At 42.9% G+C, this 21490-nt stretch overlaps 1 protein-coding gene across 3 annotated transcripts in view; it reads right to left on the bottom strand.

Moving 5' to 3' along the window:
* Window positions 1-13746, bottom strand: part of LOC122940063 (zinc finger protein OZF-like) — a 38346-nt gene extending 24600 nt beyond the window's left edge. For 2 of the 3 annotated variants that reach the window (XM_044296389.1, XM_044296390.1), the window contains exons 1-6: window positions 13691-13746; window positions 13471-13552; window positions 7935-8040; window positions 7651-7842; window positions 7440-7563; window positions 7230-7324 (exon numbers count right to left, since the gene is read on the bottom strand). In XM_044296389.1, coding sequence (XP_044152324.1) covers window positions 7230-7324; window positions 7440-7563; window positions 7651-7842; window positions 7935-8036 — 513 coding nt within the window. In that variant the 5' untranslated portion in view covers window positions 8037-8040; window positions 13471-13552; window positions 13691-13746. Of the gene's footprint in view, window positions 1-7229; window positions 7325-7439; window positions 7564-7650; window positions 7860-7934; window positions 8041-13470; window positions 13553-13690 lie in introns of all 3 variants that reach the window. The other variant, XM_044296391.1, reaches the window with a different exon arrangement.
* Between the last annotated feature and the right edge of the window lie 7744 nt (window positions 13747-21490).

Raw genomic sequence — 21490 nt, 5'->3', positions numbered from 1 at the left:
ACGGTCAATGTTGGCACAAAACTTCAGGCTTCTGCTACAAAGCTGAACATGAAGAGGAACTTCATCTTTCAGCATGACAATGACCCAAAGCAGACATCCAAATCAACAAAGTAATGGCTTCACCAGAAGAAGATTAAAGTTTGGGAATGGCCCACCCAGAGCCCAGACCTGAATCAGATTGAAAATCTGTGGGGTGATCTGAAGAGGGCTGTGCACAGGAGATGCCCTCGCAATCTGACAGATTTGGAGTGTTTTTGCAAAGAAGAGTGGGCAAATCTTGCCAAGTCAAAATGTGCCATGCTGATAGACTCATGCCCAAAAAGACTGAGTTCTGTAATAAAATCAAAAGGTGCTTCAACAAAGTATTAATTAAAGAGTGTGCACACTTATGCAACCATATTATTTTAGTTTTATATTTTTTCTTCCTTCTACCTAAAAGATTTCAGTTTGTTTTTCAATTGAGTGGTACAGTTTATAGGTCACATTAAGGGTCCATTCACACGTCCGTTGTTTCTTTCCTGATCTGTTCAGTTTTTTTGCAGAACAGATCTGGACCAGATCTGGACCCATTCATTTTCTTTTTTTTTTTTTATCATATCTTTATTTTACTATTATTGCCATCATAATGATATGTAACAATAACATAAGGGCAACAAGCCCAAAAGTCGAGGAAGCATACAGATTACAACGCATTCATGGGAATGAGTCAGTTAATCAGTGTACAGAATAACAAGCCTACTGAAAAGCCGAGTACCAGGGGAGGCCACCAACTCTAACTAGTTAAGGCTCAGGAAGCCAGCAAGCACTAAGTACAATCCATGGAAAAGGCAAGATCAGTGTTGACTAACCAGGAGGCGCAGATACCGGTAAGATATGTTAGCTCTTAAATAGGACATAAGCATAGTAACAGGAAGCCGCTTACATAAGGTCGATAGAAGGCGATAACTCCAATGAGGCCTCAGCCGGGTCTCGACCCACACCAGTCCATCCAGGGGCCCCACGTCTCCAAAAATTTATCATGTGAGAGAGTCTCCCAACTGGATAATTCCTCGAACCTACAGATCTCGTTAGCTTTAAGTATCCAGTCAGCAGTGGAAGGGGCTCTGTCGGATAGCCAATGCAAGGGGACTAATAATTTGGCCGCAGCCAGTAAATGGGCTAATAAAGAGCGCTTATGAAGGGGAGAGCCTGTTGAAGGAACATTGAGGAGAACCAGAGAAGGAGATAGGCTGCCAACCGAAGGAATAATCTGCTGGAGAAGCCCACCAAGCTCAGACGAGAAAGGAGAAAAGCCTTCACACGACCACCAAATGTGGGATAGAGTGCCAGTTGCCTTGTGACATCTCCAACAGATCTGGGGAATACTCCTATCTATTCTATGCATCACGTCAGGAGAGCGATACCATTTAGTTAACAATTTGAAGGAATTCTCCTGGATTCGAATACACCTAGAGAATCCATGAGAATTCCTCAAGGCCAGGGACACCTCCTCATCCGATAGAGAAATCCCCAGTTCTTTCTCCCAATGCTCAATAAGGGGGGATCTAGATTGAATGCCCTCCAGTAATAACTTAGTGTAGAGCAAGGAGACTAATTTCTTCGTCGGACTGGGGGAGACCACAAGTATATCGTACCACGAGGGGGTAAAGTGTTTATTGGCAGAACCCAAATAATTCTTACATACGGAAGAGAAGTGGGCGTAATGCAAGAAGTACCATCTCAAGAACTGCGTAGAAGTCTGCAAGTCGGGCAAGGCGGGGATCCGATTCCCTGTGAGTATATCCCCCAAGGGAGTATTTCCAAAGATATCCCATATACCCAAATCATCACAGTACCTCGGGTCAAGACAGTACGGCAGCAGGCGCAAAGGCATGATAGGGGAGGGGCCAGTAGCGAAATTAAATTTGGAGGCAAGCACGCGCCGAGAGAAGAATTGACCCTTAAATAACGTGGGCAACTCCAAGTCCAATGCCCCACCCGATCCCCCCGACCATAACCTAGCCAACTCGGGTGGCTTGAGAGAAAGACGGGCTATCTGGCAAGCCAGCTTTGATACGTTGGGGTTTATCAATTCTATTAATGAGCGTATTTGGATTGCTTGGTAGTAAAGTTTTACATCAGGTAGGCCGAGACCTCCTTTATGCTTAGGGAGAATCAGCTGGGCATGTGATAGTCTCGGGCGAGCCTGCCTCCAAACAAATCCGGAAATAATCCTACGAAGGGACACAAAAAAGGAATCCGGGAGGTAAATGGGCAGAGTTTGGAGCAGGAATAATACTTTGGGTAAGATATACGTCTTAACAATATTCTTACGCCCCATCCAAGAAACAAAGGGGATGTCTAAATTCTTCAATTGGACCTTGATGTTATTGAGTAAGGGGGAGTAGTTCAAAGAATAGGCCTGGTCAATACGGGCAGATATGTTCACTCCTAAATAAGAGATGTGTGAGGTTGCCCACTGGAAAGGAAAAACACGGGCCAGAAACGAAATAGTGGAGTCGGGGACACCAATACCCAGGGCCGTGCATTTTGAAAGATTTATTTTGAAGTTGGAGATTCGTCCAAATGACTCAAATAGGCTAAGTACTATAGGGAACGCTTCAGTCGGGTCAGGCAGAAGGAGTAGCATGTCATCGGCGAATGCCGCAACTTTATGGGTCACCGTCCCCACTTTTAATCCCACAATATCACCCTTTTGTCTAATCGCCTGAAGCAACGTCTCCAAACACAAAATAAATAAAGATGGGGAGAGGGGGCACCCCTGTCTAGTACCATTAGAAATGAAGAAAGAGGAAGATAGGGTTCCATTAATCCTGACCCGCGCCCGAGGCGAGGAGTAGAGGGACAGCACCGCACGGACAAAGGAGGCGGGAAAGCCAAATTTAAGCAAGGAAGATTCCATAAACTTCCAATCCACTCGATCAAACGCCTTCTCAGCATCAGTGCTGAGAAGGGTGAGTTGTGTGTTGTTAGCAAGGGCGTATTCGATGGCATGCAATACCCTTACGGTGCCGTCCCTGCACTCCCGTCCACCCACAAAACCCGCCTGGTCTGGGTGAATTAATCTGTGAAGGAGAGGGTTAATTCTATGAGCCAGAATCTTAGCCCATAATTTAGTGTCTGCATTAAGCAGCGAGATGGGGCGATAGCTGGAAGGAAGGGAAGGGTCCTTCCCCTCTTTAGGGAGCACCACAATATGAGCCTCCAAGGACTGAGTAGCCATAGGGGAACCCGAGAGAAGGGCATTAAAATATAGGACCAGTTGTGGGCCTAAGACTGGGAAAAACTTTTTGAAATATGTAATCGGGAACCCATCTGGGCCAGGGCTCTTACCCGGGGGAATAGAGGATAGGACCTTTTTCACCTCCTCTAGAGTAATAGGCGAAGTGAGTAAAGCCCTATCATCATCAGTCAGGGCCGGTAGCTTGAGGGAAGACAAAAAGTCCGAAATCTGACCCATACGAACAGCCAAATCTGCTGGAGATTCACCTTGCCTAATATTATAAAGGGAGTGGTAGTATGTGGTGAAAACTCTAGCGATATCCTCAGTGGCAGACACCTCAGTACCGCCCGTCGAGTGCATAAACTTAATATGGGCTTGCTCAGATCTTTTCTTGATCATGGCGGACATTATTTTGTTGCCTTTATCGCCATGAGCATATTGCTTGTGTCTCAGTCTAACGAAGGCGTTAGCGGCTTTTGCATTAAGGAGTGATTTCAGATCGTTCCTAAGAGACACCAGTTGGTCATGATCTCTAAGGGCCAGGGATTTCTTATGAGTGCATTCCAAGGTCGCTATTTTGGACAGAAGGGCGTTAATGTCAGCCGCTTGCTTCTTTTTAACAAATGAGCCCAGTGAGATAAGTTCCCCCCGGATTACAGTCTTGTGCGCCTCCCAGATTGAAGCCGGAGAAGCCTCAGATGAGGAATTGGTGTCAAAATATTCAGATATAAGTTTTGAGAAAGCACTAGTTTGAGAGGGACTGCTCAAGAGGGTGGGGTTAAATCGCCAAGACCATTCCCTAGAGTTAACCCCAGCTAGAGACACGATTAAGAAAAGCGGGGCATGGTCCGAGACCGTGATATTATGGATATCAACCCTCTGCACCTGCTGCAGATACCTATCCTGTAAAAAGAGATAGTCTAACCTCTGGTAAGATCTGTGAGGACTGGAGTAGAATGAGAAATCCCTAGAATCGGCATGCAAGGACCTCCAGACATCACACAGGTTGAGATTTCGCAGATATCCCTGCAGTCTCCCCAGTGCGCCAAAAGAAATAGCAGATTTCCCCGATGAGGCATCTAAAATAGGGTTAAGAGTTAGGTTAAGATCACCACCAACCAAAAAAAGCCAGATTGAACTACAGCAATATCACTTAGTATTTTCTTAAGCCAAGATACCGTACGTTTATTAGGGGCATATAAATTGCAAATGGTGACCGCTACAGTGCCTATTTTACCAGAGAGAAATAGAAATCGACCCTCCGGGTCAGCTACTGTAGAAGGTTCGGAGAAAGGCACATTTTTGTGGATTCCAATGCTAACCCCTCTGGATGAACTGGTGTGGCACGAGTGGAACCATTTGGTATACCCTGAGCGAGACAGGTTGGGGGCATGGCCCATCCGAAAGTGAGTCTCCTGGAGCAATACTATGTCTGCCTTCTCTCTCCTTAATATTTGAAACACGCGGCTGCGTTTAACGGGATTATTGCACCCATTAACGTTAAATGAGGCCACATTAAGCAACAGAGCCGCCATGGTAAGAAACATTAAGGAGAGCCCCTGGATAAGAGCCATATTTCCTCGAATAAAGAAACAACAACAAAGAACAAAGGTAAATCAAAATCAAAAAATAACATATCCCTAGTAGGGAATAGCAAATGCAATGCATACAGAATAAAATGCATGTTGTGAGCCTACAAGGTAGTACTCCATGACGAGCCGGGAATGGGAGGGAGAAAGGAGTAAACATCCTAACATCCTGATCTGCCCAAGCCGCCATTGACATAAGCAGAAGGGAATTAAAGATACATAGAGAGGAAGCAGAAGGAAAAAAGGAGAAGAAAAAGGACGAAAAAGAAAAGAGAAATAGAGAAAAATTCCCTATTTATCTAACCCCGTGCCAGGGAAAGGTTAGAAGGGGGGGGAGGGGAGGGAGGAGGAGAGGAGAAGAAGCAAATGAAAGAAAGCAATAAATTCAATGTAAAGTGACAATCAGGTCAAACCGCTGGGGAGAAAACCACTTCTATCCCATCTAATTAAATGGGAATAAACACCCAGCCAGTAAAGATACATAACCCATCAACCCCAAATGTGGATCAATCGTTTGAGTCCATCCGGGATGATCTTGGTTTCTTGGGTCTAGAGTTTCCCACAGTGGACCAAGGAGATGGGAGAGGAGGAGGATCGTCAACCGGAGGAACAGGTAGCCACGATGGGATATTCATAGGGGGAATCTGCAAGACGTCCCATAGCTCCGTTAAATCCTTAGGGTCTCGAATTGAGAGACGCTTGTTGCCAGCAGAGATAAGGATCCCGAAAGGAAAAAGCCAGCGGTAGGCGATTTTAGCAGAGCGTAGGGCATCTGTGAGAGGCCTCAGTAAGCGCCTTTTCTGTAGGGTGGAAGCGGCCACATCCTGATAAAGGTAGACTATTGAGTCCTCAATTTTCACCACTTCCAGGCTTCTGGCTTTATGCAAAATGGCTTCCGTGTCGCGGAAACTCAGAAGGCCACATATGACATCCCGCGGATTTTCCGAGGTCGTCGGCTTAGGGCGAAGGGCTCTATGAACCCTCTCAATCACCACGGACTTTGCACGCTCCGCGCCTAACAGGTAGGTGAATAAAGATTGCATGGCGGCAAACAAATTCTCCTTGTCCGCCGCCTCAGGCAGGCCCCGAATTCTGATGTTCTTGCGGCGGCTGCGGTTTTCCTGATCTTCTATAGACAGCAATGCAGCGTTGATAGCCGCCCTGTGTGAGTCTAAGCTTTGAGCTGAGGATACCGCATAGGAGCGAAGCATGTCTTGTGACTGTTCAAGGGCCTCAACCCTATTACCAATATGGCGGATATCTATCTTGATAGAGGACAAGTCCTCAGCTATCGGGGCCAACGCTTTTTGCAGGGCCATATCTAGATAGTCCCTTGACAGTGGGATAGGATCTCTCTCTCTCTGGGAGAGTTGAATGTCCTCCTCTGAAAGCGAGGAGCACTCGCTGAAGCCGGCATCAGGCTTGCGAGAAGCGGGTTTCCCGCTGGGCGCCATCTTATCTGACCTGGCCGGAGGCAGCGCCTCACGTTTATGAACGAATTTCTCCATTCTGGAGCCAGCAAAGTGATTCGGATGGTCCCCGGAGGTGTCACCAGCAGCAGGTTTCGGCTGGATCTTGACCATGGCACGGAGTGAGAGTGCTTTAGCAGCTTTAGGCAGCTTGTTGGCGGGAGCGCTTCTCTCAAGCGGCCGCCATGTATCGCAGTCAGGCTCCGCCCCCCCCATTCATTTTCAATGGGTCCTGAAAAAAAACGGACAGCACAATGTCAGATTTTTTTTTCAGGACCCATTGAAAATGAATGGGTACAGATCTGGTCCAGATCTGTTCAGCAAAAAACGGAACAGATCAGGAAAGAAACAACGGACGTGTGAATGGACCCTTAAGGTCCATTCACACATCCGTTGTTTCTTTCCTGATCTGTTCCGTTTTTTGCTGAACAGATCTGGACCAGATCTGGACCCATTCATTTTCAATGGGTCCTGAAAAAAAATCAGACATTGTGCTGTCCGTTTTTTTTCAGGACCCATTGAAAATGAATGGGTCCAGATCTGGTCCAGATCTGTTCAGCAAAAAACGGAACAGATCAGGAAACAAACAACGGACGTGTGAATGGACCCTTAAGGTGGAAAAAGTTCTGAAATGATTTATCTTTGTCTTATTTTTTTTACATCCCAGAAACCTGACATTTTAACAGGGGTGTGTAGACTTTTTTTATCCACTGTATTATAATATATATATAATATATATTAGAAATAAAATCTTACAGTTGTGAAGTCAGTATAAATGGTAACAGCTTATAGTTTTTCCGTAGCCCCACATTTAATAAAGAACCCTGCCCCACTTTTTGCCCATATAAAACAAAATGGTACCAATCCAAATTTTACATGACAGAATGAGACAATGCTATCATATGGAGTTAATCCACATTTATTTGGTAGGACCTCAGCTCTATCTACCTCATTTTCTGGGACACTGTGATTTTCCTCTGGACAGTGCTTGAAATACAGAGGACTGGGACATCTTTCTGGTGGATGCTTCATACTCAATTCATCTGTAGGAGACATACGGTGACTGAATACATTGTGTATACATGAAGATCAGATGATGGGGGTAAGTGACCCTGAAAACCTCTCTCTCCTTTATTATCAACGAAAGCCTTCTCTTACCCGGCGATGCAAGCATCCGGTAGTCCTCCATCATGACATGCTTGTACAGATCCATGTGTCCTTTTAAATACTCCCACTCCTCCATTGAGAAATGCACTGTGACATCCTGACACCTTATAAGAACCTGACACACAAAACAATACAGTCATCATCCAGACACAGTGACCCTTGTGTTACTGTATAATTTCCCAGCATTTCCCGCAGCGCTCACCTCTCCAGTCAGCAGCTCAATAATCTTGTTGGCGAGTTCTAGGATCTTGTGCTTACAGTTTCTCTCGTGTAGCAGTGATTGAGGTAGAGGCTCCATGATGGGAGACTGGGGCCTGCTCCATTCTCCTGACACACAGGGATGTCTGTTAGGGTTCATCTTTTTATCAAATGTCTTCTTCTCCACAGTGTAGTCCTATGTATTGAGAAACCCTGAAAAATATCATGATAGTTTCCCAGAATCCTTCACCTCTCCACTCATGTGACATAACTACCAGAATCCCTCACCTCTCCAGTCAGCAAGTAGATGACCTCCAAGGTGAGGTTTAACAATCTTTCAGTCATCTTACTCCTATCCATCGCTGGTTGGTGACTCAAGGAGAGAACCATTGTTCTGTTGAATAGATGTCAGCAGGGAGGATAAAAAAACAAGATCCACTGTATCATTTTTCTTACTAACATGTGGAAGTCACAGCTACAACATAAGATCTATGCATCATACAGAACATACTGCAATTTAATTTTTGACTGGTCCAGCAATAGCTTATTAGACACAGATGGCCTCCAGGAGATTGTGTCACCTACAAATGACCCCTGGACTTAATCAGCTTTTCCAGTGCTGTCATCATGAGGCCTCATAGGTCAAATACATCATTTTAGAAGAAACCAGACGTGTTCTTTATGCGGCCCATAGACTTCCATCATGACAGAATGCCTCTTAAAGACATTCAGTTATGCATTCCATCATAGAATTCTGTTATGGTCCGTGGTAAGGGAATCCATATCAGAATTGTAATAAAACCCAAACTCGAACTTGTAAAACACAAGTTTGCTCATCCCTACTAATAAACTTTATCTCTAATTTACTAAGGAGGTCATAAACACTTATTTAAGCCACATTCTTATCAGTAAAATAAGAACTGAGCTATAATGAGTGTTTATAATGTCAGATCGCCCCCCAACTGTCGGAAAAGACAAAGTCCACAAGCTGCTACTACAGCATCTCAGCTATGTACAGAAAAAGGGGCTCTATATTTAATAAAGACCAAAATAAGTACAATGCAATCATTTAAAAAAATTGCCTCCAAAGGTGTACATAGCCGCTTTTCACACTAGCGAGTTCTCCATCCTCGTTCGATGCGTGAAGTGAATGCATAGCATCCGGACTGAATCCTGACCCATTAATTTTAATGGGTCATTTTTGAAATGTCATTTCTGCGATCAGGAAAAATCGCAGCATTGTCTATATTCTGCGTTTTTCATGCAGTTCTGGCTTCATAGAAGTGAATAGGGCTTTAGTGAAAAATGGATTGCATCTGGATATAACGTGGATGCAGTCCAGATGTAATGCGTTTTTCACTGATGGTTGCTAGGTGATGCATGAAAAACTGATTGCACTTGCGCAGTAAGAACTGAACACAATCGCAGACAAAATGTTCTGAACTTGCGTGCAAAACTATCAGTTTTTCCTGAACAGACCCTGAGAGAATCCCTAACGCTCGTGTGAAAAAGGGCTAAGGCGAATGAAAGCATGTTTTAGGTTCTGGATAACCCCTTCCTTCCAATCCAATGATACAACTAGGGATGATCGAAATCGACTTCAGATGAAACATCCGAAGTCGATTTGCATAAAACTTTTATCCAATACTGTACTGAGCAGGAGCTCCATACAGTATTAGAATGTATTGGCTCCTATTAGCCAAAGTTATTACTTTGCGCGGTCTCGCGAAACTTCGGGTAATAACTTCACAAATTCATTTCTATGGTTAAAAACCTTTTACCAAACTTTCTTTCGATTCCAAGTGGTACCTTGCAACCGAACCAGAGTTCAGTAAAAGGTTTTTTACTGTAGAAATGAATTTCTGAAGCTATTACCCGAAGTCTCGCGAGACTGAGCGAAGTAATAACTCTGTACTAACTCACTCCGTACAGTATTCTAACAAAGTTTTATGCAAATCGACTTTGGATGTTTCATCCGAAATCGATTTGCTCAGCGCTAGATACAGCAAATATCTCAGTATACCCCTTTAAAGGGACTTTGTCATATAAAGTCACTAACAAATCTGTGCTGTTCTACTCATATCAAAAAGCAACAAACAGAGAAGGTCAGCATCCCCAATGCTGTGATCATACAGTCCTGATCAAAAGTTTAAGACCACTTGAAAAATGGCAAAAAATCATATTTAGCATGGCTGGATCTTAAGAAGGTTCCAAGTAGAACTTCAACATGCAAGATATGGGAGTGAGACAAAACATTTTTTTTTTGAGCATTCAATTTAATGAAAACAACGAATAAACTGAAACAGGCTGTTTTTCAGCTGATCAAAAGTTTAGGACCACACCTCCCAAAAAAACCTAAACCCCCCCCCCCAAAAACAGAAATCCAATGTCCAAACATGAACTCAATAATGAGTAGCTCCGCCGTTATTGTTTATCACTTCAAAAATTCGTTTTGGCATGCTTGATGCAAGCGTTTCCATGAGGTGAGTGGGAACATTTCTCCAAGTGGTGAAGACGGCCGCACAAAGGCCATCTACTGTCTGGAACTGTTGTCCATTTTTGTAAACATCCCTTGCCATCCATTCCCCAAAGGTTCTCAATTGGATTTAGATCAGGGGAACCTTGTCCTGCGGGCATTGTGTACCAGTGGCGTACCTACCATATAGGCAGACCACGCAGCTGCTATGGGGCCCATGAGGAAGAGGGGCCCGCAGCGGAGGAGAGGCCCCGCCCCCTAATTACTTCTGTCTATCTTTCTAAAGCTAATGGACCTTTGATGATGTCATCACAGGTCCTGTAAGGGAACTGCACAGTGTAAAGTGTAGTTCCCAGGTTAGAACAGTGCATCTGCCAGGACCTGTGATGACATAATCTTCAATATCACAGGTGCTGTAGGATGTAGCAAAGAAACTGCACTAAAAATGGTGTAGTTCCTAGTTTTGAAAGGTACATCTGACAGGACCTATGATGACATCATCACAGGTCCTTCAACCCCTAACAGCAAGTATTAAGTGCAGCACATCACAGGTCCTTCAACCCCTAACAGCAAGTATTAGAAGTTCACAATCAGCTCTGCATTGATCCATACAGATTGGAATGGAATGATAAGAGGAGGTCCTCCACTTCTCATCATTTACCCCCCCCCCCCCTCCCCCCGGCCCTGTTTTTACTCATTGCTCACTCATGTATAATACTTCAGACAGAAACAGTGACCACTACCTCATGTACCTCACACACACAGTGACCATAATGTATAACTGACCACATATTTCTGTGAACAATGCATCTATAGTATTATACCTTGTATGTCTCACATCAATACACTGCTCCGTGTGTGTGTGTGTGTGTGTGTGTATATATATATGTGTATATATATATATATATATATATACATATATTACACAGTATTATATATTCAATATGTACAGATATATAGTATATCCAGCAGTATACTGATATGTGAGGTACGAGGTATAATAAATGCAGTGTGTACAGATATATAGTATCTACAGCAGTGTACTGATATGTGAGGTACGAGGTATAATAGATGCAGTGTGTACAGATATATAGTATATACAGCAGTATACTGATATGTGAGGTACGAGGTATAATAGATGCAGTGTGCACAGGTATATAGTATATACAGCAGTGTACTGATATGTGAGGTAGGAGGTATAATAGATGCAGTGTGTATAGATTCATAGTATATACAGAAGAGTAGTGATATGTGAGATACGAGCTATAATGTATGCAGTGTGTACAGGTATATAGTATATACGGTAGTGTAATATGTGAGGTACGAGGTATAATAGATGCAGTGTGTACAGGTATAGAGTAAATACAGCAGTGTATTGACGTGAGGTATGAGCTATAAATTACAGGTCGTACCTCATATATCAGTACACTGCTGTATATACTATATATCTGTACACACTGCATCTATTATACCTCGTACCTCACATAAAAGTACACTGCTGTATACTCTATACATCTGTACACATTGCATCTATTATACCTATTTTGTGTGCCAGGGCTGTTTTGTAATCCCAATCCGGCCCTGAAGGCATAAATTATAAAACGCAGCAGCAAGAATAGTTCATGGAACAAAGAGAAAAGCCTGGAATGGGTAGTGGGAGGGGCTATAAATGGGCAATGGGGGCCCAATTTCGATTCTTGCTATAGGGCCCAGTGATTTCTATGTACGCCCCTGTTGTGTACTGTAGCGTTGTCCTGTTGAAAAACCCAGTCGTTACCACACAGACGAGGGCCCTCAGTCATGAGGAATGCTCTCTGCAACATCTGGACATAGCCAGCGGCCTTTTGACGCCCCTGCACTTCCTGAAGCTCCATTGTTCCACTGAAGGAAAAAGCACCCCAGACCATTATGGCACCCCATCCACTGTGGCGCGTAGAAAACATCTCAGGTGGGATTTGCTTGTCATGCCAGTAACATTGGAAACCATCAGGACCATCAAGGTAAAAAAAAAATCTCATCAGAGAATAAAACTTTCTTCCACCTTTGAATGTCCCATGTTTGGTGCTCTCTTGCAAATTCCAAACAAGCAGTTCTGTGGGTTCAAGGAGACGAGGTCTTTGAAGACGTTTTTTGTTTTTGAAGCCCTTCAGTCTCAGATGCCGTCTGATGGTTATGGGGCTGCAGTCAGCACCAGTAAGGGCCATTATTTGGGTCGAGGATCATCCAGTGTCTTGAAGGACAGCCAATTAGATCCTCCCGCTCAGTGCTGATGAAATTTTTTGGGGTCTTCCACTTTACTTTTTTGCTCCATAACCCTTAGGATCAATTTAATTCCAAATGACTGTCTTACTGCGTCCCACCTCAGCAGCGATGGCGCGCTGTGAGAGACCCTGCTTATGCAGTTCAACAAGCCGACCACGTTCAAAAAGGTAGAGTTTTTTTGCCTTTGCCATCACAACGTGTGACTATCTGACAGAAAATGACAATGAATCCACATCTTTGAACAGATTTTGCTTTTTAAAGGCATGTGGTCCTAAACTTTTGATCATCTGAAAAATAGCCTGTTTCAGTTTATTCGTTGTTTTCATTAAATTGAATGCTCAAAAAAAGTTTGGTCTCACTCCCATTTCTTCTTGTTGCATGTTGAAGCTCTACTTGGAACCTTGTTAAGATCCAGCCATGCTAAATATGATTTTTTTTGCCATTTTTCAAGTGGTCTTAAACTTTTGATCAGGACTGTATGACCACAGGGTCTAAAGGCATTTGATAAAATCAGTCACGTGACTGCTAGCTAACACTTTAACTGTATACATAGAGGGAGCAGCACTGATTTATTACTGAAAACCTCTAACCGCATTGACAACGAAGGAGGGAGCCATTATTCTGAGTCCTGGTAAACCCCTGTCTACATATATAATACATACGCTCTATACACAGACGAACTAGCGGTCTTGCATACTAACCAGTCACTTATGTCTCTCCTACACACACCGCATTGGGAAGTAATCCTCTTTCTCTAGGGTCACTTCCAGTCATTGCACACCTCTCCCCGACTCATCCGCGCTTACACTACCTGCGCCACCTATTGACTGGCTCTCTTATCGGACTGCCCTGTCTGGCCGGTGCCCAAATCCAAAATGGCCACCACGTACATGTGTGCTACTGCGCATGATACCATTTTTAAAAAGCTGCGTGGCAGACATTTTCTAGTAGTGTTTGGCAGATGATATGTGGCGGCCATTTTTTTGTAGTCTGACTAATCCATATTTGCGGATGCAAATAGGGGGACATGGTGTCATGAAACCACTATGTACATGCGCAAGTATTACAGTTAATTTTATTACTCACCTGGATTCAGATGGGGATGGTACTGGCAGAAGACACCAGTGGGGAAACTTGATTGGAAGAGACACTGATCACGTGAAGGTACCTATAAAAGAAGAGAAAAGACCGTTACTGTGCACTCAAGTAATTAACAGTGAAGAAACCTGGAGGAAGAAAGATAACCTGCACTTAAAAGAAAATGGAAGATTTACTAAAACAATTAATTGAAAAGGCAGAAACTTACAGTGGGGAACAGTGGCTTCAGCAGGAAACGATCCAGCGCTGAGCCTGGTCTTCAATCAACTAATCCGGTCTGTGCACCAGCCTTATGCAGGAGAGCAGAGCCGGACACAGAGGATGACATCATCACTGTGCCTCAGCACAGCGTGCACCGCTCTCTCCCCTGCCATCAAAAAGAGCTAGGAAGGAAAAAAGGAGCTACTTGCCTCCTCTAGATTCAGCAAAATGCAGGATAAAAAATTATAACAGTTTCAGGAATTCATCTTCTCTTCACCAATGGACCCCAGCTTCAACTGCCAGAAAAGCATGTGCTTCCAACTGTGACAGGACCACAATCAATCCACAGGAGGGTGAGATTACGTCCACTACACCCACAGATCATAGGGGCTGCAATTTGCAGTGCACTGACACTTTTATTAATGACACTTCTTTTAATACAGATACCTTGTCTGCTGAAAAGGTACATTTATTTAAAGAATCCATTTCATGTCCAACAAAGATTCTATTAAAAATCCTATTCCTGTCTGGTCTTCCCCAGGCAGACAATCGGATATTGATAGCCATAAAGAGAATGAATATTTCACTTCTATGACATATCCTTCAGCTAAAACAACCCAAATCACAAATAAAGACAGATGTTTTGTCCCATTATTACAAACGAGCAGCGGCATAAAAGAAACTTCATTAAAAGAAATTATGCCCTGGCAAATATCTCCTTTGGGCTTTCATCTTTCAAGCCAGATAAAAGGAAAAAATTGGAATAAAGAATTCATTGATATTTTTTCTCTCCTCCCACTGGCAAAAGGAACTATTAAAATCAGACAATAAAGAAGAGGATGAGAGAAAAAGAATTCAACAAAAAACTTTCTTTAATTGGTGTATATTCAGCAGTTATAGGTGAGAAACATCCAGACTTCTGTTGTGGATTGTTTTATCATTTAGATAGCATATTGGAAGCTTACAAAAATTTTGACGGTACCGCATAGTATAAATACGACGAGTCTTTCCATCAAAAACTTGCGGTATATCCGGAATTAAACTGGGGGGCAAAAGATGTCGGCCTTTGGATTAACCTTATGTTACCACAGAGGTCGAATGTTTTTCGTCAGCAAAGTCCCAAAAAAGGAATTTGCTTCACTTACAATGAGTCAGTATGCAGATGGAAAAGCAATTGTAAGTACAAACATGAGTGCACCTTTTGTTCAGGGAGTCATCCAGCAACAAAATGTTATAAGAAACAAAATTGGCAAAATTCCAAAAATAATAAATCCAATAGAGCAAGTGACCCCACTGGTCATACCAAGAATCATTCAATGTTTATACTTCTATCCAAACAAAACGATGGCCCAAATACTAATTGATAGTTTCTCATTTGGTTTTTACATACCTTCATTTACAGGTTCTGGTTGTTCTTTTGTTTACAACTTAAAATCTGTAAATAAAAATAAAATAAAATTTCTTGGAAGTAGGGTAGCAGGTCCGTTTAAATCTCCGTTCAAAATTTTTAGAATATCCCCCTTGGGGCTAGACCCAAAAAGGAGACTAATAGTTACCGGCTTATTCACCACTTATCCTATCCAAAAGACCATTCAGCACTCCCAATGGGCTTCTCGCTATCCTGTTTTTGCTTTGAGGCATTTTCCAGCTTTTTGCAAGGATGTTAGAAAGTCATTCAAGGGGTGGTTTGTAATCCACTACCTGGACGATTTTTTGTTTATAGGCAAACATGGAACTGACGATTGTTACAACCTACAAAAAACTTTCAAAAATATTACAGATTATTTCAATTTGCCATTAGCAGTAGAAAAGACAGTTCTTCCCACTAATATCATAACTTTTTTAGGTATTTCAATAGATACGGTAAATCTCGAATTTAAAATACCAGAAGAAAAAATTGTCTCATCTCGAATTTTATTTAAAAACGTATTATCGTCAAAGAAGACTACATTAAAAAGATTACAATCGGCTCTGGGCTCTTTACATTTCATAGCCAGCGTTATCCCAATGAGAAGAGTTTTTTTAAAACGTATGTACGCAGCTACTAGAGGAAAAAACTCACCTTTCGAACACATTCGTTTATCAAAAAGGATAAAAGATGACATAAATATATGGCTACACTTCTTGGACAACTTTAATGGTAGAACAATCTGGTAACAGGAATTTATAGACTCAGATGGTATGCAAATATACACAGATGCGGCTGCATCGGTGGGTTATGGTGCATTTTACAAAAAAACAATGGTCAGCTGAAATATGGCCCACAAATTGGCTAGATCATACAACTATAAAAAACATAGATTTCTTAGAACTCGTTCCAGTCTTGATTTTATTATCAATTTGGCAAAATGAATTCCGAAATAGACCTATTTTACTACTTTCAGGCAACAACTGTTTCGCTGCAAAATCTTAACCAGTCCTAAACGTTTTGAGACATATTACTTTAACCCCTTAACACCCAGCGTCGTACATGTAAATCACGCTGATCGGGCGGGTACAGGAGCTGCGCCCACCCAATCAGCGGCAGGGGTCCGGCAGTCACTGATAGCCGGACCCCTGCTGTATGCTCATTAACCCTTGATGTGCCGTGGTCAGCGCTGACCGCGGCACGTGCGATGTCCGTGCGGGGATCGGAGCTTCCATCGGGTCCCTGTTCTGCTGTGACGGGGACCTAATGGCAGGGAAGGCAGCTCGATGCCTTACTTGGGCATCGTGGCTACCTTCCGGGAGAGCCTACTTCAAAAGTTGAAGTCCCAGAGTGGGATAAAAAATAAAGTGCAAAAAAAAAGTTACCAAAAAATGTAAAGTCTCAGGTAAAAAAAAGTAAATAAAAATGTAAAAAAATAGGGGAAAAAAAAAAGTTGACATATTAGGTATCGCTGCATCCGTATCGACCAGGCTCTATAAAGATACCACATGACCTAACCCCTCAAATGAAGAACATTAAAAAAAATTGTTCTAAAAAATTTTTGGGTCACCGTACATCACTAAAACTTCAACACCAAGCGATCAAAAAGCAGTATGCCCCCCAAAATAGTACAAATCTAAGCATCACCTCATTTCATAAAAAATGAGCCCCTACCTAAGACAATCGCTAAAAAAAAAAAAAAAAAAAATGGCTCTCAAACTATGGAGACACTAAAACATGATTTTTTGTGTTTAAAAAATTCCTTTATTTTGTTAAATGTGAAAAAAATAAAAAAGTAGACATATTAGGTATCTCCACATCCGTAACAACCTGCTCTATAAAAATACTACATGACCTAACTCCTCAGATGAACACTGTAAAAAAGATAAAATAAAAACAGTGTAAAAAAAGCAATTTTTTTGTCACCTTACATCACATAAAGTGCAATAGCAAGCGATCAAAAAGTCATATGCACCCCAAAATTGTGCCAATCAAACCGTCATCTCATCCCGCAAAAATAATACCCAACCTGAGACAATCGGCCAAAAAATAAAAAAAACTATGGCTCTCAGAATATAGAGACACTAAAACATGATTTATTTATTTTTGTTTCAAAAATGCTGTTTCTTGTGTAAAACTTGAATAAATAAAAAAGTATACATTTTAGGTATCGCCGCGTTTGTAAGAAGCTGCTGTATAAAAATATCACATGAACTAACCCCCCAGGTGAACACAATAAAAAAAAAAACAAAGCCATTTTTGGGTCAACTTACATCACAAAAAGTGTCATACTAAGCGATCAAAAAGTCATATGCACCCTAAAACAGTACCAATCAAACCGACATCTCATACAAAAAAAAATGAGCCCCTACATAAGACAGTCACCCAAAAAATGAAAAAAAATATGGCTTTCAGAATATGGCGACACAAAAAATAAATTTTTTTTTTCAAAAATGCTTTATTCTGTAAAACTGAAACAAACAACCCAAAAAGTTGTCATATATGCTATTGTCGCGTCTATAACAACCTGCTTTATAAAAATACCACATGATCTAACCTGTCAGATGAACATTGTAAATAAAAAATAAGAACAGTGCCAAAACAGATATTATTTGTCACCTTGTCTCACAAAATGTGTAATATAGAGCAACCAAAAATCATATGTACCCTAAAATAGTTACCAACAAAACTGTTACCTTATTCCGTAGTTTCCAAAATGGGGTCATTTTTGGGGATTTTCTACTGAATCAGGGGGTCTTCATATGTGACATGGCAACTTAAAATTATCCCAGTGAAATCTGCCCTCCAAAAACCATATGGCGTTTCTTTCCTTCTGCGCCCTGCCGTGTTCCCATACAGCAGTTTACGACCACATATGGGGTGTTTCTGTAAACTACAGAATCAGGGCAATAAATATTGAGTTTTGTTTGGCTGTTAAGCCTTGCTTTGTTAGCGGAATAAAATTGATTAAAATGGAAAATCTGCCAAAAAAGTGAAAATCTGAAATTTCATCTCCATTTTCAATTAATTCTTGTGGAACATCTAAAGGGTTAACAAAGTTTTTAAAATCAGTTTTGAATACCTTGAGGGGTGTAGTTTTTAAAATATGGTCATAGTTGGGTGGTTTCTATTATGTAAGCCTCACAAACTGACTTCAGACCTGAACTGGTCCTTAAAAAGTGGGTTTTGGAAATGTTCTTAAAAATTTCAAGATTTACTTTTAAGCCTTCTAACGTCCCCAAAAAATAAAATGTAATTTACAAAATGATCCAAACATGAAGTAGACATATGGGGAATGTAAAGTAATAACTTTTTTTGGAGGTATTACCATCTATTATAAAAGTAGAGAAACTGAAATTTAGAAAATGTTTCCAAATTTTTTGTAAATTTTGTATTTTTTTATAAATAAAAATGAAAATTTTTTACTCAATTTTACCACTGTCATGAAGTACAATATGGGACGAGAAAACTATCTCAGAATGGTTTGGATAAGTAAAAGCGTTTTAACGTTATTACCACATAAAGTGACACATGTCAGATTTGCTAAAAATTGCCTGAGCAGAAAGGTGAAAAATGGCTTGGTCCTGAAAGGGTTAACCTGCCTAAATATTAACATCTGGCTAAAAGTCAAATATATAGATGGTAAGAACAATATAATAGCTGATTCTTTATCCTGGCAGACCTTTACACTATTCAGGCAATAGGTACCAGACGCAGAGGCGACAGGAATCCCTTGCCCTCAACAGCTATGGAAGAAAATTGCATGATTTTCTTATCTTGTGACGTAAAGTCATGATTTTATTAAAGACACGGAGGCGAGTATTGCTATCTCTTTCTTTACTAAAATCATATAGCAGCAAAGAACAAACGTTTCAATCAAAATGATAACCATGGCAACCAACCCCTCCCAACTGTGCCAGTATAACAGTCCTGGTCTCTGTCAACTCCTCCTCTTTCTTTGATGATGATAGTCTACCGGAACTCTGAGTGCGAAAACCAAAACACTCCAGCCACCGAAACCGAAATACAACCGAAACAGAACACGACTCTTCAACCGAAGAATGAAGCTGGAGACTCAAACGCAATCAGCAGTTGGAAAACTGCATATTCATCCTAACGTCCTAGTAATGAAGTAAAACAATTTTCAGTAATCGCCGAAACCCCTCTAGCGGAATGAGCTGTGAAAACCGCAGTATCCACGCCTGCCAGGGACATAATCCACTTTACCCAGCGGGCCAGAGTGATCCTGGTGACAGGTCGGAAAGGGCGCCGGTACGACCTGTCACCAGGCTGAGGACAAGAAGGAGAGCGATGAGGGTCCGTACGAACCTCATATTCTTGGAGGCAGGCCACTGGGCAGAGAGCAGGAGCGTGCGGGAAACTAGGATAAGAAACGGACCGGATATTGGTCTTGGTGCATCGCGTGATGTTAAACACGACCCCCTCAGGAGTAAATGAGCGAGCGTCATGATCCAAAGCGCGGACATCAGATACTCTCTTGCAAGAGATTAAGCAAAATAAAGAAACCAACTTAGCCGAAAGCTGGCGAAGAGAAAGGTCCGCATTAGATGGCCACGAGGAGAACAAGGATAGCACAGAGGAGACATCCCACGTAGAGGAGAAACGAGGTCTGGGAGGACGGGAACCTCTGAGAAGCCGGCAAACTAGAGGGTGCTGACCAGCCGGGCACCCCACAAACCCCTGGTGAAATGCGGAAATTACGGAACGGTATAAGTTGATGATACGGTAATCCTTACCCTCCTCAAAAAGCGAAGTAAGAAACTGGAGAACATCAGTTACAGGAGCTGAAACGGGATCCAGGTGCCTAGCCAGGCACCAATCAGCCCAAGATCTCCAGGCTGACCTATAAGACCATCTGGTCGTCCAATAGTCGTCTAGCTGACTCCGAAATTCCAGCGACGTCCCAAGGTTCCCTGAAATTCTGCACGCCACGAGCTGAAGGGAGTCCTAGAGGACGAGAGGGTGCCCCAGACCTGATGGATCCAATAAGAGGTCCGGGAAGACCGGAAGAAGTAGAGGGCATTGGATCAGACACTCCAGAAGCTGAGGAAACCACGATTGGGTGGTCCAGAACGGGACTATGAGTACGAGATCTGCGCCCTGACGGCGGACCTGAGTTAAGACTCGGGGAATCATCGCAAATGGAGGGAAAGCGTAAGAGAGGTGACCGGCCCAATCCTGTAGAAATGCATCTACCGCCTCCGCGTCTGGATCCGGACGCCAGCTGTAAAACCGCGGAAGTTAGGCGTTCAGACTGGACGCGAAGAGGTCCAAACGGAAAGGACCCCAACGGGAAGATAAGGACGAGAAGACCGTGCTGTCTAATCTCCAATCGCTGGAGTCCGACAGAAAACGCGAGCTCCAATCCGCATGGGTATTGTGGAGACCCGGTAGATACTCTGCCGTCACAGTGATCTCTCTGGCCAGGCAGAACGTCCAGAAATCCCGAGCCAAGTGGGACAGAGTCGTAGAATGCGTGCCCCCCATGGCATTGACATACCGAACCACAGAGATGTTGTCCATCCGCAGTCTGATGCAAGCCTTGGCTAAGCCGTTCGCAAAACTGCGAACTGCAAATGAACCCGCTAGCAGCTCCAAGGCGTTGATGTGAAGACCAGACTCCTCCTCTGACCAGCGACCCCCGGTAGTCACACCGCTGCAGTAAGCTCCCCAGCCCAGAAGGCTGGCATCCGACTCTATCGTGAAATCCGGACGGGGGCCAAAGATCGCTTTCCCGTTCCACACCTCCAAGTTGTGGATCCACCACGTCAATTTGTCTCTGGTGTACTCGTCTAAGGTGAACAAAATCTACAGACCGATACTGAGCCTCCTCATCCGAATCGAGTTCAGAACCCGAAACGCTCTCATGCTGCGCTCTGGCGCATTTCCATTGCCTCGCCTTTTCTGCCTGGCGGGCGTAGGCTCTTTTGCGCGAACGATGCGCGCCATCCTGGGTGGCTATAGCTCCACCAGTCATAACGGTTTTGGAGGCAGATAATACATTTTCAGATGGCTGGGACCCCAATGGTTTGGAGGAGGAAGGACCAGCCATAAGGGCCTCAGAAATAGAATTAGAAATGGCTGAGGACATGGATCCCATAGCAGCTTGGACTGCTGCAGCTACTGAGCGATGAATCGCTGAAGCTTGGGCATCAATAGACATGGCTCCAGACTCCTGGGCATTAGAAGGCACCTCCATAAGGGGCAGACTCACCCCCACGCACACTATCCTTAGACATAGTGAGCTAATGAAAAATTATGTAATAAGTGGTCAAAATTAAAACTTAACATTTAATTGGTATATTTAGAAAATTGGTCCCAAGATATAAAGATACATAAACGTAAACCAGAAGCAACGCGGCGGGTTGCCACATGGGA

Source organism: Bufo gargarizans, chromosome 6 (assembly GCF_014858855.1).
Source record: "Bufo gargarizans isolate SCDJY-AF-19 chromosome 6, ASM1485885v1, whole genome shotgun sequence".
Classification (NCBI taxonomy): Eukaryota; Metazoa; Chordata; class Amphibia; order Anura; family Bufonidae; genus Bufo; species Bufo gargarizans.
This window is presented reverse-complemented; position numbering and strand designations above follow the sequence as displayed.